At 32.9% G+C, this 25050-nt stretch overlaps 1 protein-coding gene across 1 annotated transcript in view; it reads right to left on the reverse strand.

Annotated features, from left to right (window-relative positions):
- Positions 1–3420: 3420 nt before the first annotated feature.
- The window catches only part of LOC148624182 (uncharacterized), a 249930-nt gene continuing 228300 nt past the window's right edge, over positions 3421–25050 (reverse strand). The window contains exons 12-13 of the mRNA XM_088571013.1: positions 13276–15303; positions 3421–5660 (exon numbers count right to left, since the gene is read on the reverse strand). Coding sequence (XP_088427139.1) covers positions 3541–5660; positions 13276–15303 — 4148 coding nt within the window. The 3' untranslated portion in view covers positions 3421–3540. The remainder of the gene's footprint in view (positions 5661–13275; positions 15304–25050) is intronic.

The raw sequence follows: 25050 nt of genomic DNA on the forward strand, positions 1-25050 counted from the left end.
TTTCTTTTTGTCACTATATACAACATACCATTCTGATATGCAGTGTGCCTCATCATATGTAACTAAACATATTTTTTTCAGAATATGTTTCAAACAGGATGTCTCTCTAATGCTTTTTAATCACATATTCTGGTGATGCCAGGAGAATGGCAGCACAATCTTCTTTGATACCTGAAGCAAAAATCAGTTAATGGAAAAGTTGTTATTTCCAGTGATCATGCTAGATGTACACAATTAGACAAAATTGTTTATGGACTTGAATCATTCATTGAGTTCACATAACATTTCCAATACATGAATATATTGCATTTTTGACCCCCTCACTTTTTTCCCATTCCTAATTCATTTGTTCATAGTTACACTGAAAAAAAATAAAGATTATTTTTAACTCAATGACAAACACATACACCATCCATTTTGTGTTATGCCTTCATAAATTTCATATGAAGAAATCTTATGGCTCTTAGTTTCTGCACCTGTTCCTTGATAAGATATATATGTCCAGTAGGGTATAAATAGGCTGGTGTGGTGAAGTAATGGAATGAAAAATATAAAGACATCAGCCACCATTTTGATGGAGTTGCTTTTTTCAAAAAAAAAAAAATTAAAAATGCATGTGGCATAATTTGGTTCAATTTTTGGGAATAAAATTGCGGGAAGTGAATTACAAAGTGCAGGGGACAAGGGATAAAATTAAAGAAAAATTAAGTGAAACTTACTAAAACTACTGTTAAAAGTCACATTGAAATTTGCGTCCATCAAATATACGACGACCTCTTTCATTTACCACCTCGATTCCAAATCTACCAGTGTCCCACTTCAGACTTATCGACTCAATGTTGTTTCAGTGCACACGCTTGTTTAGACACAGAAAGAAGGCGGTGTTTGTTGATCTCACGAGACCATCTGTGCATGACGGAATCTCATTTGCATACGACCAAATCTCGCTTGCGTCAATCAAAGTTGGAAATCGAAAGTAAATGGCTGCTGACCCTGAGTTAAGGCTTTCAAACTTCTTTTTACCGAGATTTGATGACAAATAGCCGATAAAACTTACATCAGCATAAAGAAAAATGAATCCCAAATCGAACTAGGTATGCATCACCTACACGATTTTAACATGAAAGTCGTGAGAAGAGCGTGAAGGGCGATACTCCGCGGTACCGCTGAATCTCCAACTTTTTGTATGGCTGACCCCAACCCGACATATCAATATCCAAATAAAAAAGAGGACGTTTGCAGGGTCAGAGGAAATTCGGACTAAGTAAAGAACTGTTTTAAGACTGCGAATCTTGACAGAATCGAAGAGAGATTAGAAGTGATCGCAACTGTAATTGCGCTTTACGATTAACCGCTAGCACGATTAAAATTTTGTTCGGTCAATTGATGAGGATTCCGAGTCTGGGAATCCGGTTGCCAGTGAAATAGTTCAAATATACTTACAATGTAGATGCTATTACACGTGAGCAGGTCATATCGCATCGTGTTGTTAAACAAGTGACACCCATGTTTTTTTTGTTTTTGTTTTTTTGTAAAAGCCAATTATTTTCCACAGAAATATATTTTGCTAAGAGATCAAGCGTTTTTAATACTTCAATTTTTTCGCAGGGATGTGATCTCTTATTTGGATAAATGTGTAACCTCAGGAATTCGACGCTTACATGATGATTCTGGTTTTGAAGTTACACATATGGTTGGTAACGTTTGAGTAATGCATGAAAAAAGATTCAATTTTAAGATTAGAAGATCATTCGCTTTGTCCTGTGTTTACAATTAAAAAGTACGTCGCAGGTGTTGTATTGGGTATTGATTTTAAGTCGGGGTATTTTTTGCATTTTGGATCGCTCAAGAAAGCATGTTTTAGAAGTCCCTGTTAGCCACTCGGTTCTGTATGGTCGTTTGAAACAATGTTTAAGGGAGTTGGGAATAGACGAGGGAGAGATTGCCCATAGTTATGAGAAGGTTGTGTGATTACTATAGCCGTTTCTGGTTTAAGCAACATTCAAGATATTATGGACCTTTTCGGTTTGTTTTCCAAGGGAAGCTTTGATAGGTACACTAAACAAATTGGCAGAGAAAAGTTCAGTGGGCAATTTTTTTAGCAGGTGACCAGAAACCCAACTTATGCTCGATTGGCGTATTTAAAATTAGGAGATACTAGGATATTACTTTTAGCTTTATGAGCTAAACCTTTGTGTTTATGATTTCATGTGATGTAACTGAGGGTATTGATAAAATATGAAATGGTATTTTTGTAACACATTTCTTTGAATGTAACTCAAGTTAATTTGTTTCGTTTTTCTTTGTTTTCATAGAAGCTGATAAGGCGTATCTATAAAATGTTGTTTATACCTTTCAATTACCACGTAGTCAATGAACTGCTGTCACTTCTTATACACGCACTCTTTATGGTGAAAAATCTATCTAGATGGTCCAATGCGGACCAAATTTTATACCAAAACTTAACTGGCATTCGGTTACTTTGAGTGTGTTGTCGCTTATGATAGTGTCATATCCAAAGCGACGTCACGTGAGAAGTAATAAAAATGCGTTATTCACTCATGTCTCGAACTACTTAGGATAAAAGAGTTTTTTTCAGTCTGATTTCTATTTAAAAGTAATACATATATATGTAATTGTATTTGAAATTTGATATTTCGGTTAGTAATGTATTCAGCCATTTGGAATGCGTAAAATGAATCAATAATTGTTCTTTGACATTAATATTGATCCACAGTGATTTATAATTTAAATTCCCTGGTATCTCCCAACAAATATTGAGAATTATGCTTTGAGGGTAAACACTATTTCTGCAAGTACCCCTCGTCGTGGTACAAATAAGTTGTCTTCTAATTTGTTAAAATTTGGTAAATGTAATAAGAACGGTTTTCCATAATGTTTTAGTTTTTTTACTTCCAGCCCATTTCTTTGGTTACACACTACATAGCTGAATGATCCCAAAAATGGTATGCAAAATAAACTGATATTCGTTTACTTTGAGTATTGTGTCGCTTAGAATAGTGTCATATCCATGAATGCGACGTTGGTGAGGCAGGTAAAAATGAAGCCACAGAATTCGATTCTAATGCTGCTATATATATGATTGGTATTTTTTTGTATATGATGCTAACTCTTGATTATTTTTGTTTCTCTTTTAGTTTGGAAAGACTTTAAGCACGACCAAAATTGGGATTCATTCTTCTATTATGTTTGAAGCATCGGTAGCAATTATGTTCTAAGTGAAAGATACATATTAAAATATTGTAATTATAATCCCAAATAATGAGCTGTATTAGATCTATGATTTCAGGTGGGATTAATGCAAAATGCCAACGGATAACAACGGATGCTATGTGATGATACCGACTTAAACTCATACTGACTTTTTATCCACGTGAGTTTAAGAGTTAATCAATCATGTAAATGTAAATCTTTATGATTATAGTATTACAATATTGCTTGATTATATAGTCTATAAATTTCTGATGATTACTATAAAATACATTTTTAAGAATACAGCATTGCACTTAAAAATTACATTCATTTCTGTTTCAATAACTCTGTTAATGCTTTGAATTCATCTTCTTTGCCTATAAGGATAGATCTAATTATTTCAGAGTCAAAATTTTTGTGAACGTCAAAACGATTATCTGTTGCTTTAGGTCCTTTACCAGGAAAAGACTCTTTATCTGTTGATTCAGGTCCTTTGCCATGAAATGACGCTTTATCTTCTTTGCTATTTAACGACTTCCAACCATCTGACAAGATTTTTTGCAGATGTTTCCTCCTTTTCTTCATCCAGTCTTCTTTTTTCAGTTTTTTTATCAGTTTAATATTTTTGTAGAAATTAAAAAACATCTTGAAAAGTTTGGGCTTTCCAAAAGCAACTGACATGTCTATTGGACGAAAGTTTAGTTTGTTTGCTCCAGCCAATTCTCTTGTAAAATATTTCAAACATATTTCTAATACTGAACAGGCTACGTTTTCATTGAACAGGACTAGGTAATGGAAGAAAGTGTTCCCAAACAGATCCAATGGAGCACCAAGTTTCTTATCAAATTTGCCTTCTTCCTGGTCATATATCTTTGATTCCGATTTGATTTTAAATCTGGCAAAAAGGGTATTAAACGCTTCAACCTTTATTTCATTATCCTTATCTCCTTTTTCTTCTGATTTTGGGTTTATATCTAGTTGCACTTGGAATAGATCTATCAGCCCGAAGATAACAACTATATCTTGTATCACATCTGCAGAGCAAATCCAAAGGTTTCTCCAATTACATGTCAAATGTTTCATCAACATTAAGACCTGCCATAATTGAATTTGTACTTTCATATTCTCTCCATTATATATGAGCATTTCTAAATGACGTAGCAGTATACGACAAAACTCTTTATTTTTTTGTTTTATCCAATAATCATAAATATATTTCCCAACGTCAGAGGCCATACTTCTACTACTCGATTCTGTGTTGTGTTGGATGAATGTGCTTGTCAATCTCTCAATAACTAAATTTAAGTATTTCACAGGTATTGATATAACTGTTTCTTCTTCATCGTCATAATTTTGTCCTCTTATATATTCTAATATTATTTCAATTCTGTAATACTGAACGAAAGAACTTGCTACATCACTGGATGATAAGACTACAGCTTTACTGTAATATGGATGAATAAATTCATACACGCAATCAACACAGGTTAAATACTCACCAACAAGACTGTTGGCAGCTACCTTTATGTCTTCAATAATCTTGGCATTAGCCTTAGGATGGATTACTATACTTTCAATTTTAGTCCCAAACAATGCGCATTTAGATTCTATTATTATTTTATAATCTATGTTATGGGTGTCAAGTTTTTGGTCATCTATCAATGTGATGTACACTAGAACAAGATATTGTAGAGCAGCATGATGACTGCCTGTATCTCTGGAGATGTCATCCCTCATCTTTTTCAATTTTTGTATCAAAGCCTTGGGTGGATTTTTGAAGAACCCTTCTCCGAAATGTAAATTTAACCTATCTTCACAGAACTGTTTTGCCATTAGAGGGAATCCTTGAAGAGGCTCTGTCTGAATGATACTCTTGATGGATTCTTTATCAAGTTTTATCTGTTGATTTTTGTCCATTACTATTTCCTTAATCTTGAAATTGATCTCTTTTGATGGAACAACTGCAACATTATTATTCTTCATATAAAATGTAAGAATATTGTTTTTGTCTTCTTCTGTTAGCCCATTGTCAAAATCTACTGCAATTTCTTTATAATATTTGCATTCTCTCAATTCAGGAAAATCAAAACTCTTTGTTGGGAATATAGCTTTACATGATGAGCTACTTGAATTTCTTTTTGACAAAAAGTGCTCCAGCATGGCCTTCCATTTTTGCATGTCATTAAAATGACCAACAATATAAAGAACTTTTGACTGATCAAATTCATCTGTAACATCATCTTCTGACATCACCTGAACAGGTAGGTATCCGTTCTCCTCAAATTTCAATGCCAGTTCTAATGTCATTTTAGTTTTTCCTGTTCCCTCTCTACCTTTCAGAACAACAACATAATTTTTCTCTAAATAGTCTATTGCACTGCTTACAACTGAGATTCTGACATAGTCATTGCTTGATTTGTGATCTTGCATTTCTTTATAAGCACGCTCTGAAAAAAAAAATGACACTAATTGTAGAGGTAAAAGAAATAAAACCGGGTCAAAAGATTGCAATAGCTCACATAAATATTTAGTCAAGCTGACTTTAAAATGTTTTATAGAATTGCTAAAAGCATCTAAAATAAAATTGTTGCAGAAAGCAGCATGATATGACCACAGAGGTCCAATCATGAACAGTTAGGATGTATGGATACACAATTCTAGCTTGAAACAGTTCTAAATTTGATTGTGTAGAAATATAAGACACAAAATATATTAAGATAAAAAACAAGGTTATATCAACAAAAAAAACTAATAAGTTCCTGAATTTTTTGAAGTGTTTTGAAGTTTGTGCAACTTTGTGAAATAAACCTTTTTACGAATAAATTCCAAAATCTCTAAAAAATAAAAATAAGAAATTCATAACAATTGAAGAGGGAGCTACACCTATTGAAACATGGAACGATCCCAATCCCATGCACACGAAGCACATGATACACAAAAGGCACGTTGCACGAAGTACAATACACGAATGATCATGTTCGCCAGAAGTATTTATCTCTGTTATTGGTATATTTTGGAATTTAACTTTGGAAACTTAACAATAGGTTCCATTAAGGCGTACACTGTATGTCTGTACAGCGTAAAATGTTGGTTGCTAACATTGTACATGTAGTTTTACACTAATATGTTTGTTTTCCTAAACATATATACATTTTACAGAATTTTTAAATTTTCATATAAATTTCACCATAATAATTTATATTGTCATAATTATATACTTGTATGTGTACTACATGTACAATTTGTCAATAAATATCAAATCCTTGATTTGTGCAATTGGGTTCAGTATTGATGTGTCATAAAAACCGTCATATCAGTACAGTTTGCATTGGGAAAACATTTTTATTGTCCTGGAAGTGTAACAGTGTAATTTAATGAAATTTCATTAAGTTGGGGTAAAATTTACTCAAGTTTTAGGATGATAAGTATTTTTAACTCTTGCAATATCATCTAATTGCTGTGAATATGAAAAGAAAGTATTTTTTTGAGGTAAAATACACTCAACTTTCAACTTATGCAATACTATCTGAATGCACTGAATGTGAAAAGAATGTAATATTTGTGAGCAAATGTCCATATTTGTTGTACTTTGAGCATGGACAACACATTTTCCCTTCTACAAGAAAATAAAAATATCAAAATTTTATACAGTATTATGTTAATTATACTGTATTTTGATGTTGTTCAGGTATTTCTACCAGTGAGATTTCATCTATTTGTGAAAAAAAGAAGAAAATATTGCAGTTTTGATATTAAATATGTCCATTTTTATTTTACATTTTTATTGGTCCGGGAGTATAAATATATATTGATATTTCATAGAGTTGGGGTAAAATATACTTAATTTTAAGGTTAAAAAGTATTTTTCACTTATGTGATACCATTTAATTGCTCTAAATATCAAAAGAATGTATTTTTTATTTACAAAAAATGTCCTTATTTGTTGTATTTGACCATGGGGAATAGATTTTCACTGGTCTAGGAAAACAAAAATATCAAAATGTCATAAAGTATTGGTAATATATACTATATTTTGAAGTAATCTAACTTTCTATTATATGCAATACTATCTTATTTGTCTTTAATAGAAAATATGGCAATTTTGATATGAAAAATATCCATATTCAGCTCACTTGGTCTTAGGCCATGTGAGCTATTCCCTCCCATGACATAGCGTCTGTCGTCGTTGTTAACAATTTTTTTAAAAACTCTTCCCCTCTAAAACTAAAGAACCAACCAGAACGAAAATTGGTATGGCTGTTCCTTAGGGTATTCTGCATAGAGGTGACGTGGGTAGTTTTGATCAACCAAAAAACATGGCCACTGTTAGTATAAACAAAACAGGGTTCAGACAGAGGTTTTCGCATACATCTCCAAAACCGTTTAAAAAAAGGTTTAGGCAAATTAAAATGATCCTCATTATAAGACCTACAATAGTCTTTGTCCCTGGATTACATTCTTTTGATTTCAGCTATAACCTTGGTTCCCTTGATTACTCTTTCTACGACACTTCACGCCGTGTACTACACCAGGTTTCTCCGGAGTAAGTGTATTTGCGCAGTCCATACCTGATGGTTCAAATTCCTATGTTTTCCCACCTTTTGGCCTGATACCTCCTGTTCTAAGCTTTCTTGTTAATACGAAACCGACATGTTGTACTTTTGTTTTTCGCGAGTTATCACCTATCCCGCCATGGTGGCCAACACTCGTTTTTTTTTGTTTTTTTTTGTGAAGGATTCTTTTGTGTTAGGTCTTACAGCAGACGATTCTATTATATTAGGTCCATCAAAAATTATTTTCGACGGGTTGGTTTAAGTTATGACTTTTTTTGCAGCGAAGCTTGTTTTTCTAATTTTTGATGTCATATGGAGTTTCTATAATTTGGAAACCAGCCTCTCCATGTCCAGCATGTACATACCCTAACGACGAGGATGCAAAGTTTTGTCATTCTTGTGGCTGTGTTTTAGCGTGTCGGTTGGTTGAGGGAGGCCCGGATTTGATGTGCGAGGAACGCATCAGAGCTTTGGATAATTTAATAGAGGACACCCCATATTGCAAAAAAGTTAGTGCCCTGGAAAGAGAATTTTCCGAGTTTCTATTGGACAAAAGCATGGTACTAGCTGCACCAGATGATATTAGAAAATTTCTCATTTTAAGATTTTGAAGGATTCTCAAATTTATTAAATTAATTGCTCAAACTTGTGTGAAATTGGCATATTCAACTGTACAGTTGCGATCACTTTTAACCGCTCTTAAATTCTGCCAGAAACTGTCATGAAAACTGTTCTACGACAGTAGATAGAAAAGAAATCTTGACAGATTCTGACATATGCTGTCCTGGGTCAGGACACATGTTGCCCTATTCCCTGACAGATCCTCACAGAAACTGTCGTGGGTCGTGCCAAAGAAATACGATAAGCTGTTACAAACTATCATACCCATGGACAGCTTCTGACTCTATATCTCTGTGACGTAATTTTGAACTAGAAGTTCGTAATTAATAATGGAAACTTTGTGACTAACGTAAATTAGCAAATTAAATCCGACCAAATAAAAAAACAAAAAACTTGATTTCAAAATTTACATTGAATTTCAAATTATATAGAGCTCGTCGTGATCATCGATCACTCGATCGTGGTTCATTTTCCAATATTTGTCGCACAAGGCCAAGTCGCTCATCGTTCAAAAATTATCATTGTTTACATGTATATTTTTTAACATTCTGTCATATACCTGTAATTAAATTAAATTATTTAATTATAAAATTAAAGGTCTGTGTTTCCGTTCTAAGTGTAAACAAGGGAACCGATAACTTTCAGATGTTTGGTAATTCTCAAGAAGTTCAAGATTGACAAAATAAATTTTGAGTGAAAGTACGTTCGAGTGAAAATAACATTAGGCTCACACATCATTCTAAAAAGTGTTAAAATTGACAGCTTTAGCATTAAATGGGTGACTGTTACCTATATATTTCAGTCAAAATTCTTTAAAATGCCATTTTTGCAAAGAACATGAGTGCGAGCACTTCCAATTTACCTATACGGTCTTAAATCAATGTAGAAAATGTAAATATTGGTTTCATATTAGTGACTCTGACACCTTATTTAATTGAAAATTCTAAAAATTTGCAAATTGTACGAGTGCGAGCATTTTTAATTTCAATAATGGTCTGAAACTAATGATTAAAATGCTATTTTTTTTTCTATAAAACTATCATGTGGGTGACTGCATATAAATTTTTTGACATATTTTTGCAAAATGTAGGAGTGTGAACACTTCTTAATTACAAAAGGGTCTAAAATTAATGACTTAAATGATATTTTTTCCGCATAATTATCATGTGGATGGCTGCGACACATACATTTCATTCAAAATTCTGAAAGTTGACATATTTCTGCACAATGCACGAGTGCGCACACGTTTTAATTCTATGAGGGTCTAAAATTACCGAATAAAATGCTAAGTGTTTGAATGTACATGTAACTATCATGCGGATGACTGCAACGTATATTTCAGTCAAAATTCTTCAAAATGTCATATTCCTGCAAAATGTATGAATGCACACACTTGTTATTTCCATGAGGGTCTAAAAGTATTGATTAAAATGCTATTTTTTTTAATATAACTATCATGTGGGTGACTGCGACACATATATTTCAGTCAACATTCTTCAAGAATTTCATGTGCTTGCAAAATGTATGAGTGTGAACACTTTTAAATTTCATAAAGGTCTGAAAATTTCTGTATAAAATGTTTAAAATTGTCAATATAAAGTACTCTGTATCATACTGGTGACTGCGACAAACCAATTTCAGGGATTCTGGTGCCTCGGCTTTTTTTCGGAGTTACGTACAAGCGCTGTATGTAATTCAGTCAGAGAAGCTTTCTCTAGCTATTGACTATCAGAATCTGTCGGGAACTCTTCAAACAAAACCACGTCTCGGTTCTACTTAGAACAGTTCCTGACAAGAGAGTGTCACGACCCATGACAGATTATGACAGTTGGTCCAAAATCCTGAGAAGGCCTATCGCGGGCCAGAACAGTTTCTAACAGTTTAGAATTGTTCTATGACTGCGAATTCTGACAGAAACGATGAGAGGTTAGAAGTCGTCGCAACTGTAATTGCCCTTTACGATTAGCTGCTAGCACGGTTAAAACTTCGTTAGGTCAACTGAAAAGAATATCTAAATGTTACTGGTAGGCAAGTAGATGGGATGAGTATTCTAAGTCTGTGAATCATGTGAATAGTCCTATGATACTTAGATGCTCAGGGGCTGCTCTGGCTTCCAAAATTCTGTCGCCAGAAAAATCGCCAGCTGCCATTTTTTTGTCGCCAGCTTTCAGAAAGTAAAGCCAAAGGGTGCCAAAAAAATTATACTTTGAAAAAAAAGACAAATATAAGTCCACTGATGCATTATCTTTGTCAATTCATCAAAATAATCTCTCCATTCATGACATACATGTACCCAAGATTCACTCTTGATGCATGTACAAAAGAGGTTTTTTGCTCTAGTCTGTCACTTTCATATGCATAAAATAAAGAAGTACTACTCCAGAAACAGGTATTTTACTTCTATCAAAAGACTTTATATTACTAATCTCATATAGTCAATGATTTTAAAACATGTTCACATTTGTCCTTTATGGGCTAATTTATCTAATACAATGTATATATTTTTTTATTTTTAACAAACTTGATTCTTTTTCTCAAGTGATAACATTTCTGTCAAACTGCATTTTGTACCATGGACCATTAACTGTGTCCCTGTTTAATTATCTTGATATCTGAATAGCAGATCTTTAATTGGATTTTGGGAATTCCCATTCTATTTGTTTACCAATTTTCCCGCCAAAAAAGTCAAAAATGGCATAAGTGTAAACAAATGTCACCCATTTTCTTTTACCAATTCTTTCAATTCGAAGTATTTGAAAACTTCCTGATGGAATAATCATTGTTAATTAGATTTAATTTATTCTGTTATTAGGCAAGTCTGTTTCTGAATGTATTACATGGTTAAACAGGGCTGTGAAACGTGTGTGTAGCCACGTGCACATGGCCTTAATTGTCTTTACCTTCGACCAGATGATGTGAGTTTTGATTGGCTCAATAATATATTTACATTTGATTGACACCTCCCATGAGGATATTGTCAGTCACGGTCGCCTGGTCTTATTACCTTTAATTGCCTTCAGTCGTAAATTGGTCATAGTCAATTAACTCTGACCAGGTGTCAACACAAAATTAGAGAGAATATCCGTTGCTGATAAATTTCCTGTCAATTTTAATATACAAAACCTAGGCGCCAAGAAAATCGCCAACTGGCTTTTTTTGTCACCAGATAAAATAAAAAATCGCAAATTGCGACATTGGCGAAGCCCAGCGCAACCCCTATTACACATGAACAGGCCATATCGCATCGTGTTGTTACGCAGGCGACACCTATGCTTTTTGTAAAAGCCAATTCTATTCCACAGAAATTCATCTTGCGAACAGGTAAAGTGTTTATAAACTTTAGTTTTTTTGCAGGGATAGGGCCTCTGATTTTGGATAAATTTTCAACTTCAGAGATTAGGCGCTTACATGATGATTCTGGTTGTGAGGTTACCCATACGGTTAGCAACTCCGAGTAATTGGTGAAAAAAAAATCTGTTTTGAGATTAGTTCATTCTGTTTGCAATTAGGAAGTTCGTGGCAGGTGCTGCAGAGATGGGTATTAATTTAATGTCGGGATATTTATTTTGCATTTTGGATGGAGTTTTGAATAGACGAGGGAGAGACCTCCCATAGTTTTAGGAGGTTGTGCGGTTTCTTAGCCGTTTCTGGTTTTGGCAACACTGAATATATTATGGACCATTTTGGTTGGTATTCCAAGGGTAGCTTTAATATGTATACTAGATTAAACAAAATGGCAGAGATAAGTTCAGTGGGTAATTTTTTTTAAATCTTTGTGTTTATGATTTCGTGATGTAAACGGGAGTATTGATGCAATATTGCCTAACATGGAACTATATTTTTGTACCACTGTTTTTCTTTGTATGCAATTAAAGTTGGTTTGTTTTGATTTTATTTGTTAGCTGGTGATAAGGCGTATCTATAAAATGCCGTTTATACCTTTCAGTTACAATATTTTAAATGATATGCTGTCAATCCGTAAAAACGCACTCTTTGCAGTAAAAAATGCGGATATTTCCACTAAGCAGACTAAGACTTCTATTAATACGTCCGTCCAAAACTTTAAGGATCAACTTCACTCTAATATCTAGATTTGGCAAATTTTAATTAATATTTAAACACAATTTATAGAAACAATATTAAGACAATGCATACAATTTTATATGTCATGAATATGAATTGTTTGATGGATCTAAATTCATTAGTTTTGGAATAGATGATAGACCCATTTCGTCGGTGTGAACAGTGTGAACTATGCGGACCAAAATTTTATCCTAAAACTAAACTGGCATTCGGTTACTTTGAGTGTGGTGTCGCTTAGGATATTGTAATATTCATGAATGCGACGTTGGTGACGCAGGTAAACCACAGAATTTGATTCTAACGCTGCTATGAGAGATTACTCTTTGAAACATGTATACAGCATATCAAAATTTGCAACATATATGATTGGTATTTTTTTGTATTTCATGCTAAATCTTGATTAAGTTTTATGTTTATCTTTCTCTTTTAGTTTGGAAAGATTTTAAGCACGACCAAAATATGGGATTCATTCTTAGATTATGTTTAAAGCATTTGTAGCAGTTCTATTCTCAGAGAGGGATACAAATTAAAATATTGTAATTATAATCCCAAATAATGAGCTGTATTAGATATATGATTTCAGGTGAGTTTAATGCAAAATGCCAACTGAAGCTATATGATGACATTAACTCAAACTGGCCTTTGATCTAAGTGAGTTTAAAAGTTAACCATTCAAGTAAATGTAAATCTGTATGATTATAGTATTATAATATTGCACGATTATGAAGCTGCCTATACATTTCTCATGATTACTATAAAAGACATTTCTAAGAATACAGCATCGCACTTCAAAACTTCATTCATTTCTGTTTCAATAATTTAGTTATTGATTTTAAGTCATCTTCATTGCCTGTAATGATAGATCTAATTATTTCAGAGTCAAAATTTTCGTGAACTTCAAAAGGTTTATCTGTTGATTCAGGTCCTTTGGCTTTGCCATGTAATGACTCCATAACATCTGACAAGATTTCCGTCAGATATTTCCTCCTAATCTTCATCCAGTCTTCTTTTTTCAATTTAAAACCTTTGTATTGTTCAAAAAACAACCCGAGAAGTTTGGGCTTTCCAAAAGCAACCGACATGTCTATTGGACGAAAGTTTTGTTTATTTGCCCCAGTCCATTCTCTTTTAGAATATTTCAAACATGTCCCTAGTACTAAAAAGGCTACGTTTTCATTGAACAGGACCAGGTAATGGAAGAAAGTGTTCCCATACAAATCCAAAGGTGCACCAAGTTTCTGATAAAATTTGTCGTCTTCCTTGTCAGATTTAGACCTGATTTCAAATCTGGCAAAAAGGGTATTGAACGCTTGAACCTTTATTTCATAATCCTTATATCCTTTTTTTTCTGGTTTTGGGTTTATTTCTGGTTGCACTTGGAACAGATATATAAGCCCAAAGATAACAACTATATCTTGTATCACATCTTCAGAACAAATCCAAAGGTTTCTCCAATTACACGTCAAATGTTTCATCAAAATGAAGACCTGCCATGGTTGAATTCTTTCTTCAATGTTCTCTCCTTTATATATGAGCTTTTCTAAATGAAGTAGCAGTTTATAACAAAAAATTTTATCTTCTTGTTCTATCCAATATTTATATATATATTCCCCAATGTCAGAGGCCATTTTTAAACTACTCTGTTCTGTGATGTATTGAATGAATGTGTTAGCCAATCTCTCAATAAGTAAATCTAAGTATATCTCAGGCATTGATATAAATGTCCCTTCTTCACTGCAATAATTGCGTCTTCTAATATATTCTAGTATTATTTCAATTCTGCAATACGGAATGAAAAGATATACATTATCACTGAATGACAAGACTGCAGCTTTACAGTAATATGGATGAATAAATTCATACACACAATCAGAGCAGGTTAAATACTCACCAACAAGACTGTTGGCAGCTACCTTTATCTCCTCAATAATCTTGTGATCAGCAATACTAGGCATTAATATATTTTCATTTTTAGTCCCAAACAATGCTTGTTTTGAGTGTGAAATTTTTATATAATCTATATTATTAGTGTCAAGTTTTTGGTCATCCATCAATGTTATATACACTAGAACAAGATATCTTAGAGCAGCATGATGACTGCCTGAATCTCTGCAATCATCCTTCATCTTCTTCAATATTTGTACCAAAGCCTCAGGTGGAGTTTTGAAGAACCTTTCTCCAAAATGTAACTTTAACCTATCTTGACAGAACCGTTTTGCCATTAGAGGGAATCCTTGAAGAGGCTCTGTCTGAATGATACTCTTGATTGAGTCATGGTCAAGTTTTATTTGTTGATTTTTGTCCATTACTATTTCCTTAATCTTGAAATTGCTATCTTTTGATGGAACAACTGCAACATCATTATTCTTCATATAAAATGTAAGAATATTTTGTTTGTCTTCGTTTGTTAGCCCATTGTCAAAATCTATTGCAATTTCTTTATAATATTTGCATTCTCTCAATTCAGGAAAATCAAAATTCTTTGTTGTGAATATAGCTTTACATGAGCTACTTGACTTTCTTTTTGACAAAAAGTGTTCAAGCATGGCCTTCCATTTTTGCATGTCATTAAAATGATCAACAATATAAAGAACTTTTGACTGATCAAATTCATCTGTAACATCATCTTCTGACACCACCTGAACAGGTAGGTATCCGTTCTCCTCAAATTTCGATGCCAGTTCTAATGTCATTTTAGTTTTTCCTGTTCCCTCTCTACCTTTCAGAATAACAACATCATTTTTCTCTAAACAGTATATTGCACTGCTTACAACTGAGATTCTGACATAGTCATTGCTGGATTTGTGATCTTGCATTTCTTTATAAGCACTCTCTGAAAAAAAAAATGACACTAATTGTAGAGGTAAAAGAAATAAAACCGGGTCAAAAGATTGCAATAGCTCACATAAATATTTAGTCAAGCTGACTTTAAAATGTTTTATAGAATTGCTAAAAGCATCTAAAATAAAATTGTTGCAGAAAGCAGCCTGATATGACCACAGAGGTCCAACCATGAACAGTTAGGATGTATGGACACAAAATTCTAGCTTGAAACAATTCTAAATTTGATTGTGTAGAAATATAAGACACAAAATATATTAAGATAAAAAACAAGGTTATATCAACAAAAAACTAATAAGTTCCTGAATTTTTTGAAGTGTTTTGAAGTTTGTGTAACTTTGTGAAATAAGCCTTTTTATGAATAAATTCCAAAAACTCTAAAAAATAAAAATAAGAAATTCATAACAATTGAAGAGGAAGCTACACCTCTTGAAACATGGAACGATCCCAATCCCATGCACACGAAGCACATGATACACAAAAGGCACGAAGTACAATACACGAATGATCATGTTCGCCAGAAGTATTTATCTCTGTTATTGGTATATTTTGGAATTTAACTTTGGAAACTTAACAATAGGTTTCATTAAGGCGTACACTGTATGTCTGTACATTGTAAAATGTTGGTTGTTAACATTGTACATGTAGTTTTACATTAATGTTTGTTTTCATAAACATACATACATTTTACAGAATTTTTAAATTTTCATATAAATTTCACCATAATAATTTATATTGTCATAATTATTTACTTGTATGTGTACTACGTGTACAATTTGTCAATAAATATCAATATCCTTGATTTTTGCAGCTGGGTTCAGTATTGATGTGTCATAAAAATGGTCATATCAGTACAGTGTGCATTGGGAAAACATTTTTATTGTCCTGGAAGTGTAACAGTGTAATTTAATGAAATTTCATTAAGTTGGGGTAAAATTAACTCAAATTCTAGGATGATAAGTATTTTTAACTTTTGCAATACCATCTAATTGCTGTGAATATGAAAAGAAAGTAATTTTTTGAGGTAAAATACACTTAACTTTCAACTTACTAAAAAGTATTTTTTACTTATGCAATACTATCTGAATGCACTGAATGTGAAAAGAATGTAATATTTGTGAGCAAATGTCCATATTTGTTGTACTTTGAGCATGGACAACACATTTTCCCTTCTACAAGAGAATAAAAATATCAAAATTTTATACAGTATTAAGTTAATTATACTGTATTTTGATGTTGTTCAGCTATTTCTACCAGTGAGATTTCATCTGATTTGTGAAAAAAAAAGGAGAAAATATTGCAGTTTTGATATTAAATATGTCCATTTTTATTGGTCCGGGAGTATAAATATATATTGATATTTCATAGAGTTGGGGTAAAATATACTTTTTTCACTTATGTGATACCATTTAATTGCTCTAAATATCAAAAGAATGTAATTTTTATTTACAAAAAATGTCCTTATTTGTTGTATTTGACCATGCGGAATAGATTTTCACTGGTCTAGGAAAACAAAAATATCAAAATTTCATAAAGTATTGGTAATATATACTATATTTTGAAGTAATCTAACTATCTATAATATGCAATACTATCTCATTTGTCTAAAATAGAAAATATGGTAATTTTGATATGAAAAATATCCATGTTCAGCTCACTTGGTCTTAGGCCATGTGAGCTATTCCCATGACATTGCGTCCGTCATCATTGTTAACAATTTTTAAAAAAAAAACTCTTCCCCTTTAAAACTAAAGAACCAACCAGAACCAACATTGGTATGGCTGTTCCTTAGGATATTCTGCATAGAGGTGACGTGGGTAGTTTTTCACATACATCTCCAAAACTGTTAGGTTTAGCCAAATTAAAATGATCCTCATTATAAGACCTACAAAAGTCTGCATTGGTTCAAAGTTGTCAGATGACTCCTTGTTACAGTTATTGCTCTTGAAAGGTTAAAAATTGTGTTTTTAGCAGTTTTGTTAACAAATCTTTGTTAGAGTTATTGCCCTTGAAAGGCAAAAATGATGTTTTTAGCAGTTTTTAGTTAATATATTGAAAACTATAATAGATAAAAAGAAACTTTTAATGGATGTAATGATCCTTATGATAAGTCCTACCAAAGTCTTCTTTGAGACAAAATTGTCAGACAACTCATTGTTAGTGTTATTGCCCTTGAAAGGCAAAAATGATGTTTTTAGCAGTTTTTAGTTAATATATTGAAAACTATAATAGATAAAAAGAAACTTTCAATGGATGTAATGATCCTTATGATAAGTCCTACCAAAGTCTTCTTTGAGACAAAATTGTCAGACAACTCCTTGTTAGAGTTATTGCCTTTGAAAGGCAAAAATATTAAGCAATTGAGCGATCCAGGCTCCTGGGAGCCTCTTTTTATTAAATGTGGTACGTTGCGACATTTTCATTGGTCTTGGAGTATGAAAATATTGAAATGTCATAAAGTTGAGATAGAATATACTCAGTTGTTTTGACTGATGTAATACCATAGTATTGCTCTGCACATGAAAAGAATCTTCATGTGAAAAATATCTTTATTTGTTCTATGCGGATCATTTGGAACACATTTTGCTTGGTCAAGGATAATAAAATATTAAAATTTCATTGGGTAATGGTAAAATAAACTCTAAAATAAACTCTTTTTTCAAATAATATAGAATTAAGGATTGATGGAATACTTTCTGATTTGTTTAAGAATATTTATTGGTAGAAAACATCTAAGGGAACAAGTTTTGAATGATATTAGGGTTTGGAACTATCAAAATTTCTTAGAAACATAGTTGTACATATAATTTTGCTTTAAAGGATTGTAAAAACATAATTTTTATACACAATTACGTGTACAATTTCCTGTTATTAGTTTGGAAACATTAAATCTAATCAGACAGAAACAATTTTGAATAGATATAGAAATATCAATTTTCATCCAACAAACATACATCGTATAGTTTATGAAACTTGTCCCTCACCATTTACGAAGGCCATTCAAAATATTGCAGGAATTCATTAATTGTTCAACACAGGAATGTTTGAAACCAATTATTTCTAGTATGTATTGATTCCTGATTTTCTTTTCAAAGTTAAAGAAATGCTGACTTTGGCAATGAAAATGAAATAACAACAGTATTCCATAAAATTAATTTAGCCATAGGGACTGTTTTTATGATCCAATTAGATGACTGAACCATTGCACGAAGAACACTGCACAATACACACTCACGAAGCATAATGAACATGATAAAATATGCTGATTGATTGATTGTTGGGGTTTAAAGCCCCAGCAGCAACATTTGAGCTATATTGAGGCGATGAACATAAAATAGATGATGAAATGAACATGAAATGATGATGATGAAATGAAAAATGGGATGGGAAACAAGGGTAATAAGGATTGCCACTAGAAAAAGGAAGCGATGGGTAGGGTCGGGCAATGTAGCCTCCTGGGTGGAGTGCAAAGGTTCCTACTCCTATCGAATACCACAACAGGGTTCTTTACCATGCAAGGATTGTAGTGTCTTCCCCAACACGGTGCACCACTATGGTATGTGGTCAGGTTTTTCAATATTATATATTATAGCCTGACAACCCCAGCACCACACCAGAGGTACCCCATTCCACCACCAGGGGCACACAACCCAGGTGTTCTGTGGGCAGAGTGGCCTAGCCCCTAGCTAAGGTTCTGAGCACTATGTAGTCACCTTTTATGACAAACTTAGAAGGCCTATTCTTTTTACACCCAGACCTGCATGGGGTGATAAAATGGGATAGTTAACAAGTTTCAAGTGGTGTAACATCAATAGTAATAAACTATTTTCAAAAATTGCATGAATATGTGTGCAACCACTACAGAATTTTATTTCGAAAACTGTGAAATTCCTACTTTTAAAGATAAATGTCCCATAACTCTAAATCGTTTAGGCAAGGTCAATAAGCTACTAAATACATGAACAGAAAAGTGGTATATGTACACCTCCAAACTTTGATCCTGGAGATCAAATTAGAGAAGGACCCTCATACAAAAGGAAAGAGGGCAAACTATGGCAAAGAATTTTTCTCAAGATAAAAATGTGAAACAATAATGCATCAGATTCACTTTACCTGGATCCACTTATGAAAATATACCTGATAATAAACTAGAAGCTCTCAAGAAACTCAATCGCTCACCTGGCTCAATAAGCCACATTCTAATTTGTGTAAAAGCTTCCATTTTTTTTTTGGATAAAAATAAACATTCATAAGGCTCGTGCCTAAGGAACAATTGTTTCAACTTTCATTTCATCTTTCCAGTAGTTTCGGAGGAGAAATTCTTTGAAAGAATAATCAAAAGAACCAAGAGTTCAGCAGAAATCTTAAAATGGAACCCAGGGACAAACACCAGACAGGCAGGGACAAAAGACACGCACAACAAAGAACATAAAATACTAAAATAATACATACAAAGAAACAAAAGCAAATGAGCAACTGGGACTCCACTAAAACCTTCAAGCATGGAACATGTGCACCAATAGGGTAAGCGTCCTATGCATATGTAGAAACACCCATAGAGTTGCTTATTAAAAGTCAAGTCCAGGGTAGATGAAAGAGGAGGGGAAATATGACACAATGAACAAATCAGTTCTCATGAACCAATTATCATCTGAATGTATTCATTAGGTACACAAATACCAAAAAACAATAAGAACTATGAATTTCCATGTTTAACAAGCATTCTGACAGTATTGCTGATGCAATACAGTGTCCTCTTTCGGCCTTTGAACTCATTGCCTTTATGAGATTTTTTTTATATATGTGAACTAACAATGGATGGTGTTATTTTTTAACAATCAAGAGAAAATAACTCTTGAACAGCAAAAGCAAATTCCATCAAAATCAAACCTGAGCTTCATTTTACGGTAGATAATAACATTTTTGCATTACGGAAAGCTGCATTAAGACATTCTCTTTCTATCACTTGGAAAGTTGAAAAAAAACTTCGTTATTATGAATTCAAGGGCAAATAACTCTAGAATGACAGCAGCAATTTGCATCAAAATGATAAAACATAAAATTTTATGTAATTTTCTATGTCAAAGGGCCATAAGTTCCATATAAACCATTTTGCCACAATAATATTTAAATTTAATTTGTAACTTGTCATGATAAGACTATATCCCAAATATGAAATCAATTGGATGAAGCATTACAAAAAAAGTCCGAAAAACAAAATTTCATGAAATTTTCTATGTCCAAGGGCCATAACTTCTGTAAAAATTGTTCAACCGTAATGTCATTCGAACTTAACTTGTAACTTGTCATGATAAGACTATATACTAAATATGAAATCAATTGGATGAGGCATTACAAAAAAAAGGCTGAAAAACAAAGTGTGACTGACAGACTGACAGATAAATGGATGGACAGAATGCAAACCTAAGTCCCCTTCGGCATTTGCTGAAAGGGGACAACAAAAGGCTCATAATAGCCTGAATTGCTCACCAAGTTAGTGTTATGCCTTTCAAGGGCAATAACTCTAATAAGGAGTTGTTTAACAATTTTGACTCAAAAACTTTTGGTAGGACTTATCATAAGGATCATTTCAGTAATCGAAAATGATTTCTATCTACTATAGTTTTCAAGATATTGGATGAAACTGTTAAAAACATCACTTTTCATTTTTAGTAACAGCGATCATGTTTTGTTAACGACGACGACAGACTTCGTCGATGACAGATGCCAAGTGATGGCAACAGTTCACATGGCCCATGGCCAGGTGAGCCAAAAATAATATGAAATCAATACTCAGATTTCTTTGTTGTTTTAAATGTCAGAGTAAATGCACCTCAAATAAGTTCTCATATGATACGTTAGCATTTTCAAACCAAAAAGGAATATAGGTATGTCAATCATTATGGTATTTGCTTCTTTGATACCTGGCAATCGACTTCAATTAATCATAAATAAATGCTTCGCCTAGTGCAGCTATATACCCCCATAGATGAAGAACCCTGATCAGATGGGGCAAATATGGACACAAAGTTCAAGCTTGATACATCTTTTGAATTTTGATAGTGATTAAATACATGACACAATATAATATTTTGACCAGGATGGAAGCAGTCAAATAACTTCAATACTTTCAATAAGACTTTAAAAGATGACATGAACAGATATATGGACAAAGGGTTTCTATTTAAGAATTTCGTTTCTCTATATGAAGGGTACGATAAAATAATCAAACCCTGAATCAAAAGAAATAGACAATTAATAATGGCATGACATTTGGTGGCAGCTTTTTTGAGTTCAGTAAACAAAAAATAATGAAAAAAAAAAAAAAAACCAAGGAAATGTGTCCAAATTTGAATGAATTAAGTCCTCAAACTAAATAATGATACAACCAGAGACAATTGAACTCTATTCACTTCAGGCAAATATGGACACAATTTTGAGGCACATATTTTGGTTGTTTGAATTCAAAGTTAATTAATATCTTAGGTCATTTCATTTCAGTATCTATATCAACATTAAGCTTGCTAAGTAAATTGTCTTATATGTAAAACATTGTATATTTGCTCTAATTTAAATGGTTGATGTGTCCTATAACATGATGTTCTTTTTTCTAATTAAGAAATAAATCACAGAAACTCCAATTTATCATTGTTTTACCACGGGCTGACCATTTCTGCCACATTATTTTAAAAAAAGTGTAAAATTGTGCAGCATAAATTGTCAGCCCATGGTAAAACAATGATTCCCATTCTTATAGGACAATTATGGTACTTTTTTATAACATTTTCGTGACCTATTATAGTAACCTTAGACCTGCCATATTAGTCAATATTTGTCTGAATACTTTAATTTAGGCTACGTCAATTGAAATGGTCGCTAGTGAAACTTAGTACTTTGTAGTACTTATAATGAAAAAAGGGCAAATTAAGTAGAACAATGTTAGATATGGCAATACTAATTTGCATTATAAGGTCAAAGTGTTCACACATGGACAAGTACAACGTTTCGTTCATGGACGATTGTTATTGTTTGTTTCCATATATGATGGTGCACATGGCAAGTGCTACCGTGCATTTACACACACACAAGCCACGCCCAATAAGTCATGTGCTGCTCATATAGTTATAAAAAATTAAACACAGTTGTGGCCTCAAAGCCTTTTAAGGACGTCATATTAGAATTACAAAGTGACCACAATACAGTTCATTGGCTTAGCAACATAGAATCTCTATTTAAACTTGTATCATTACTTGTTAAGGGAGACCAGTTGTGAAATTCCATTGTGAGCATAAGTGTTTTGAACATCTCAGTTATTTAAACTACTACTTGTACTTTGTCTCACTGTAACTTTGTATTGTTAGGAATAATTAAAGCAACTTAGACTTTAGGTGACATTGTAAATGACAGGTGACTGAATGCAAAGCTCTGACCCATCCCAAGATAGAAAGCAAAATTGTCAGAGATCAGAATAAAAACAACTCTGAATTATTTTGTTGAAGAATAAATCATTATAAAGTAATACAACTTGACACACTTATAAAAAGCTTTGCTGATGGCAGCATAATATACATGTAATAGTAGCCAATTGAATTATGTTCATTTGGGGTAAGTGTGGATACAATATTAATCTGTCCAGGGTGCAATAATCAAGCACTTTATACCTCATTATCTCAAAAGTAAATGATACGGTAAATTAGTTAATCATAGTTCTTGAAGCCCTTGTTATATTTACATACTAAGCCTAGTTCTAATTGGTCAGGTAGTTCCAGAGAAGAATTTTTTTAAAGACATAACATTAAAAATAGGGCAAAAATGTCAAAAAGGACAATTACTCCAACATGGCTTTGGTCTCACTAACCACTTCTAACGTTTCCATTACTTTACATGTTAAACAAGTAATTTTCAATGTTTCACTGTGAATTCCCAGGACAAATGACACCTTAAAGTTGCATACCATTGCAAAGCTGGGAAAATAAGGCTTTCAAAATCATTACTCTAATGGTATGATGTCCGTAGAAACTCTTCACAAAATTTACTTGAATAAAAAATACTGAAAATCAACATTTTTACCTTTTATGCTAACTGACAGCATGGAGGCAAATTACTAACACATGTAAACAATATTCATACTTTTTTGTAGTAAATTACATATAAAGTACACATTCTCACTTTATTTTGACTACTTTTAATCAGAATACACACAAATAATGCACCTACAATGCATAGGTCTAGGTTCAGTTTGTTTTTGGTACTACATAGGGAGGTGGCCATTTGATCTGGATGTGGTTAGCGAGACCTTTACCGATTAAAACACATCATGCTGTAGACTTTTACTCATGTAGGCATTTGGCTAAACCTAACAGTTTTGGAAATGTATGCCCCTTTTGTATTATTTTTAGTAACAACGGCAATATTTTTGAACAGGTCAAAAATCCCCACATCATTTCTATGCAGAAAACCCTATAGAACATTCACACCAAATTTGGTTCTAATTTGTAAAGTAATGTTAGAGAAAAAAGACCAAAGAGAGCAAAAAATATCCAAAAAGGGCAATAACTCTATCATTGCTTATCAGATTAAACAAAAATTTATCCACAGATAGATCTCATTTTGCTGAACACTTTTTACCCATAATAATTTCTCTAAACCTAATAGTGTTTGAGATATATGTGAAAAACCTACGTCTGACCTCAATGTTCTATTTTTAGTAACAGATGCCATGTTTTTCAACAGACAAAAAATCTCTAGTTCTATGCATGATACCCCAAGGAACATTCATACCAAGTTCGGTTCTAATTGGTCAAGTGGTTTCAGAGGAGAAGAGATTTAAATATTGTTAACGATGACAGATGATGAACCCCAAGAGCTGCCAATAGCCAGGAGAACTAAAAAAAAAAGAGCCTGAATCACTCACCTGGTTGAATTCCATTTTACAAGGGCAACAAGTTCAACAAGAAGTTGTCCAACAATTTTGACTCAAGAAGACTTTGGTAGGACTTATAAGGATCATTTCAGCAATTGAAAGTTTCTTTCTATCTATCATAGTTTTCAAGATATTGGCTGAAGACTGTAAAAAAAACCTGCCATTTTTCCTATTTTAAGGACAATAATTCTTATAAGGAGTCACCTGACAACTTTTATGTCTGAAGACTTTTATAGTCCTAAAAATAAGGATCATTTCAGCTATTGAAAGAATTTGGCTAAACCTAACGGTTATGGAGATATATGCTAAAAACTACTGTCTAACCCCTATGTTCTGTTTAGGAATGGCTGCCATGTTTTTTCACGAATCAAAAATCCCCATATCAGTTCTAAGCAGGATACTCCTAGGAATATTCATACTAAGTTTGGTTTCAATTGGTAAAGTAGTGTCAGAGGAGAAGATTTTTGAAAGAAATAACATTTAAGATAGCAAAAAAAGTAAATGTTACTTTGAGAAAGGACAATTACTCCAACATGGCTAATGGATTAAAATGAACTGCAGATAGATCTCATCATGCTGGATACTTTAACCCAAGTCAGAATTTAGCTTAACCTAACGGTTATGGAGATATATTGTATAAGCGAAAATTTATTGTCTCACCCCATGTTTTTTTTTAGTAACAGAGGCAATGTTTTTCGATGGATAAAAAATCCTCACATCAGTTATATGGAAGATACCCCAAGGAACATTCATACCATGTTTTGTTTCCATTGGTCAAATGGTGTCAGTTAAGAAGATTTTTGAAAGAAATAACAT

The sequence above is a fragment of the Perna viridis genome, chromosome 2, assembly GCF_037379345.1.
Source record: "Perna viridis isolate PV_CMFRI_1.1 ecotype Kerala chromosome 2, ASM3737934v1, whole genome shotgun sequence".
NCBI lineage: Eukaryota > Metazoa > Mollusca > Bivalvia > Mytilida > Mytilidae > Perna > Perna viridis.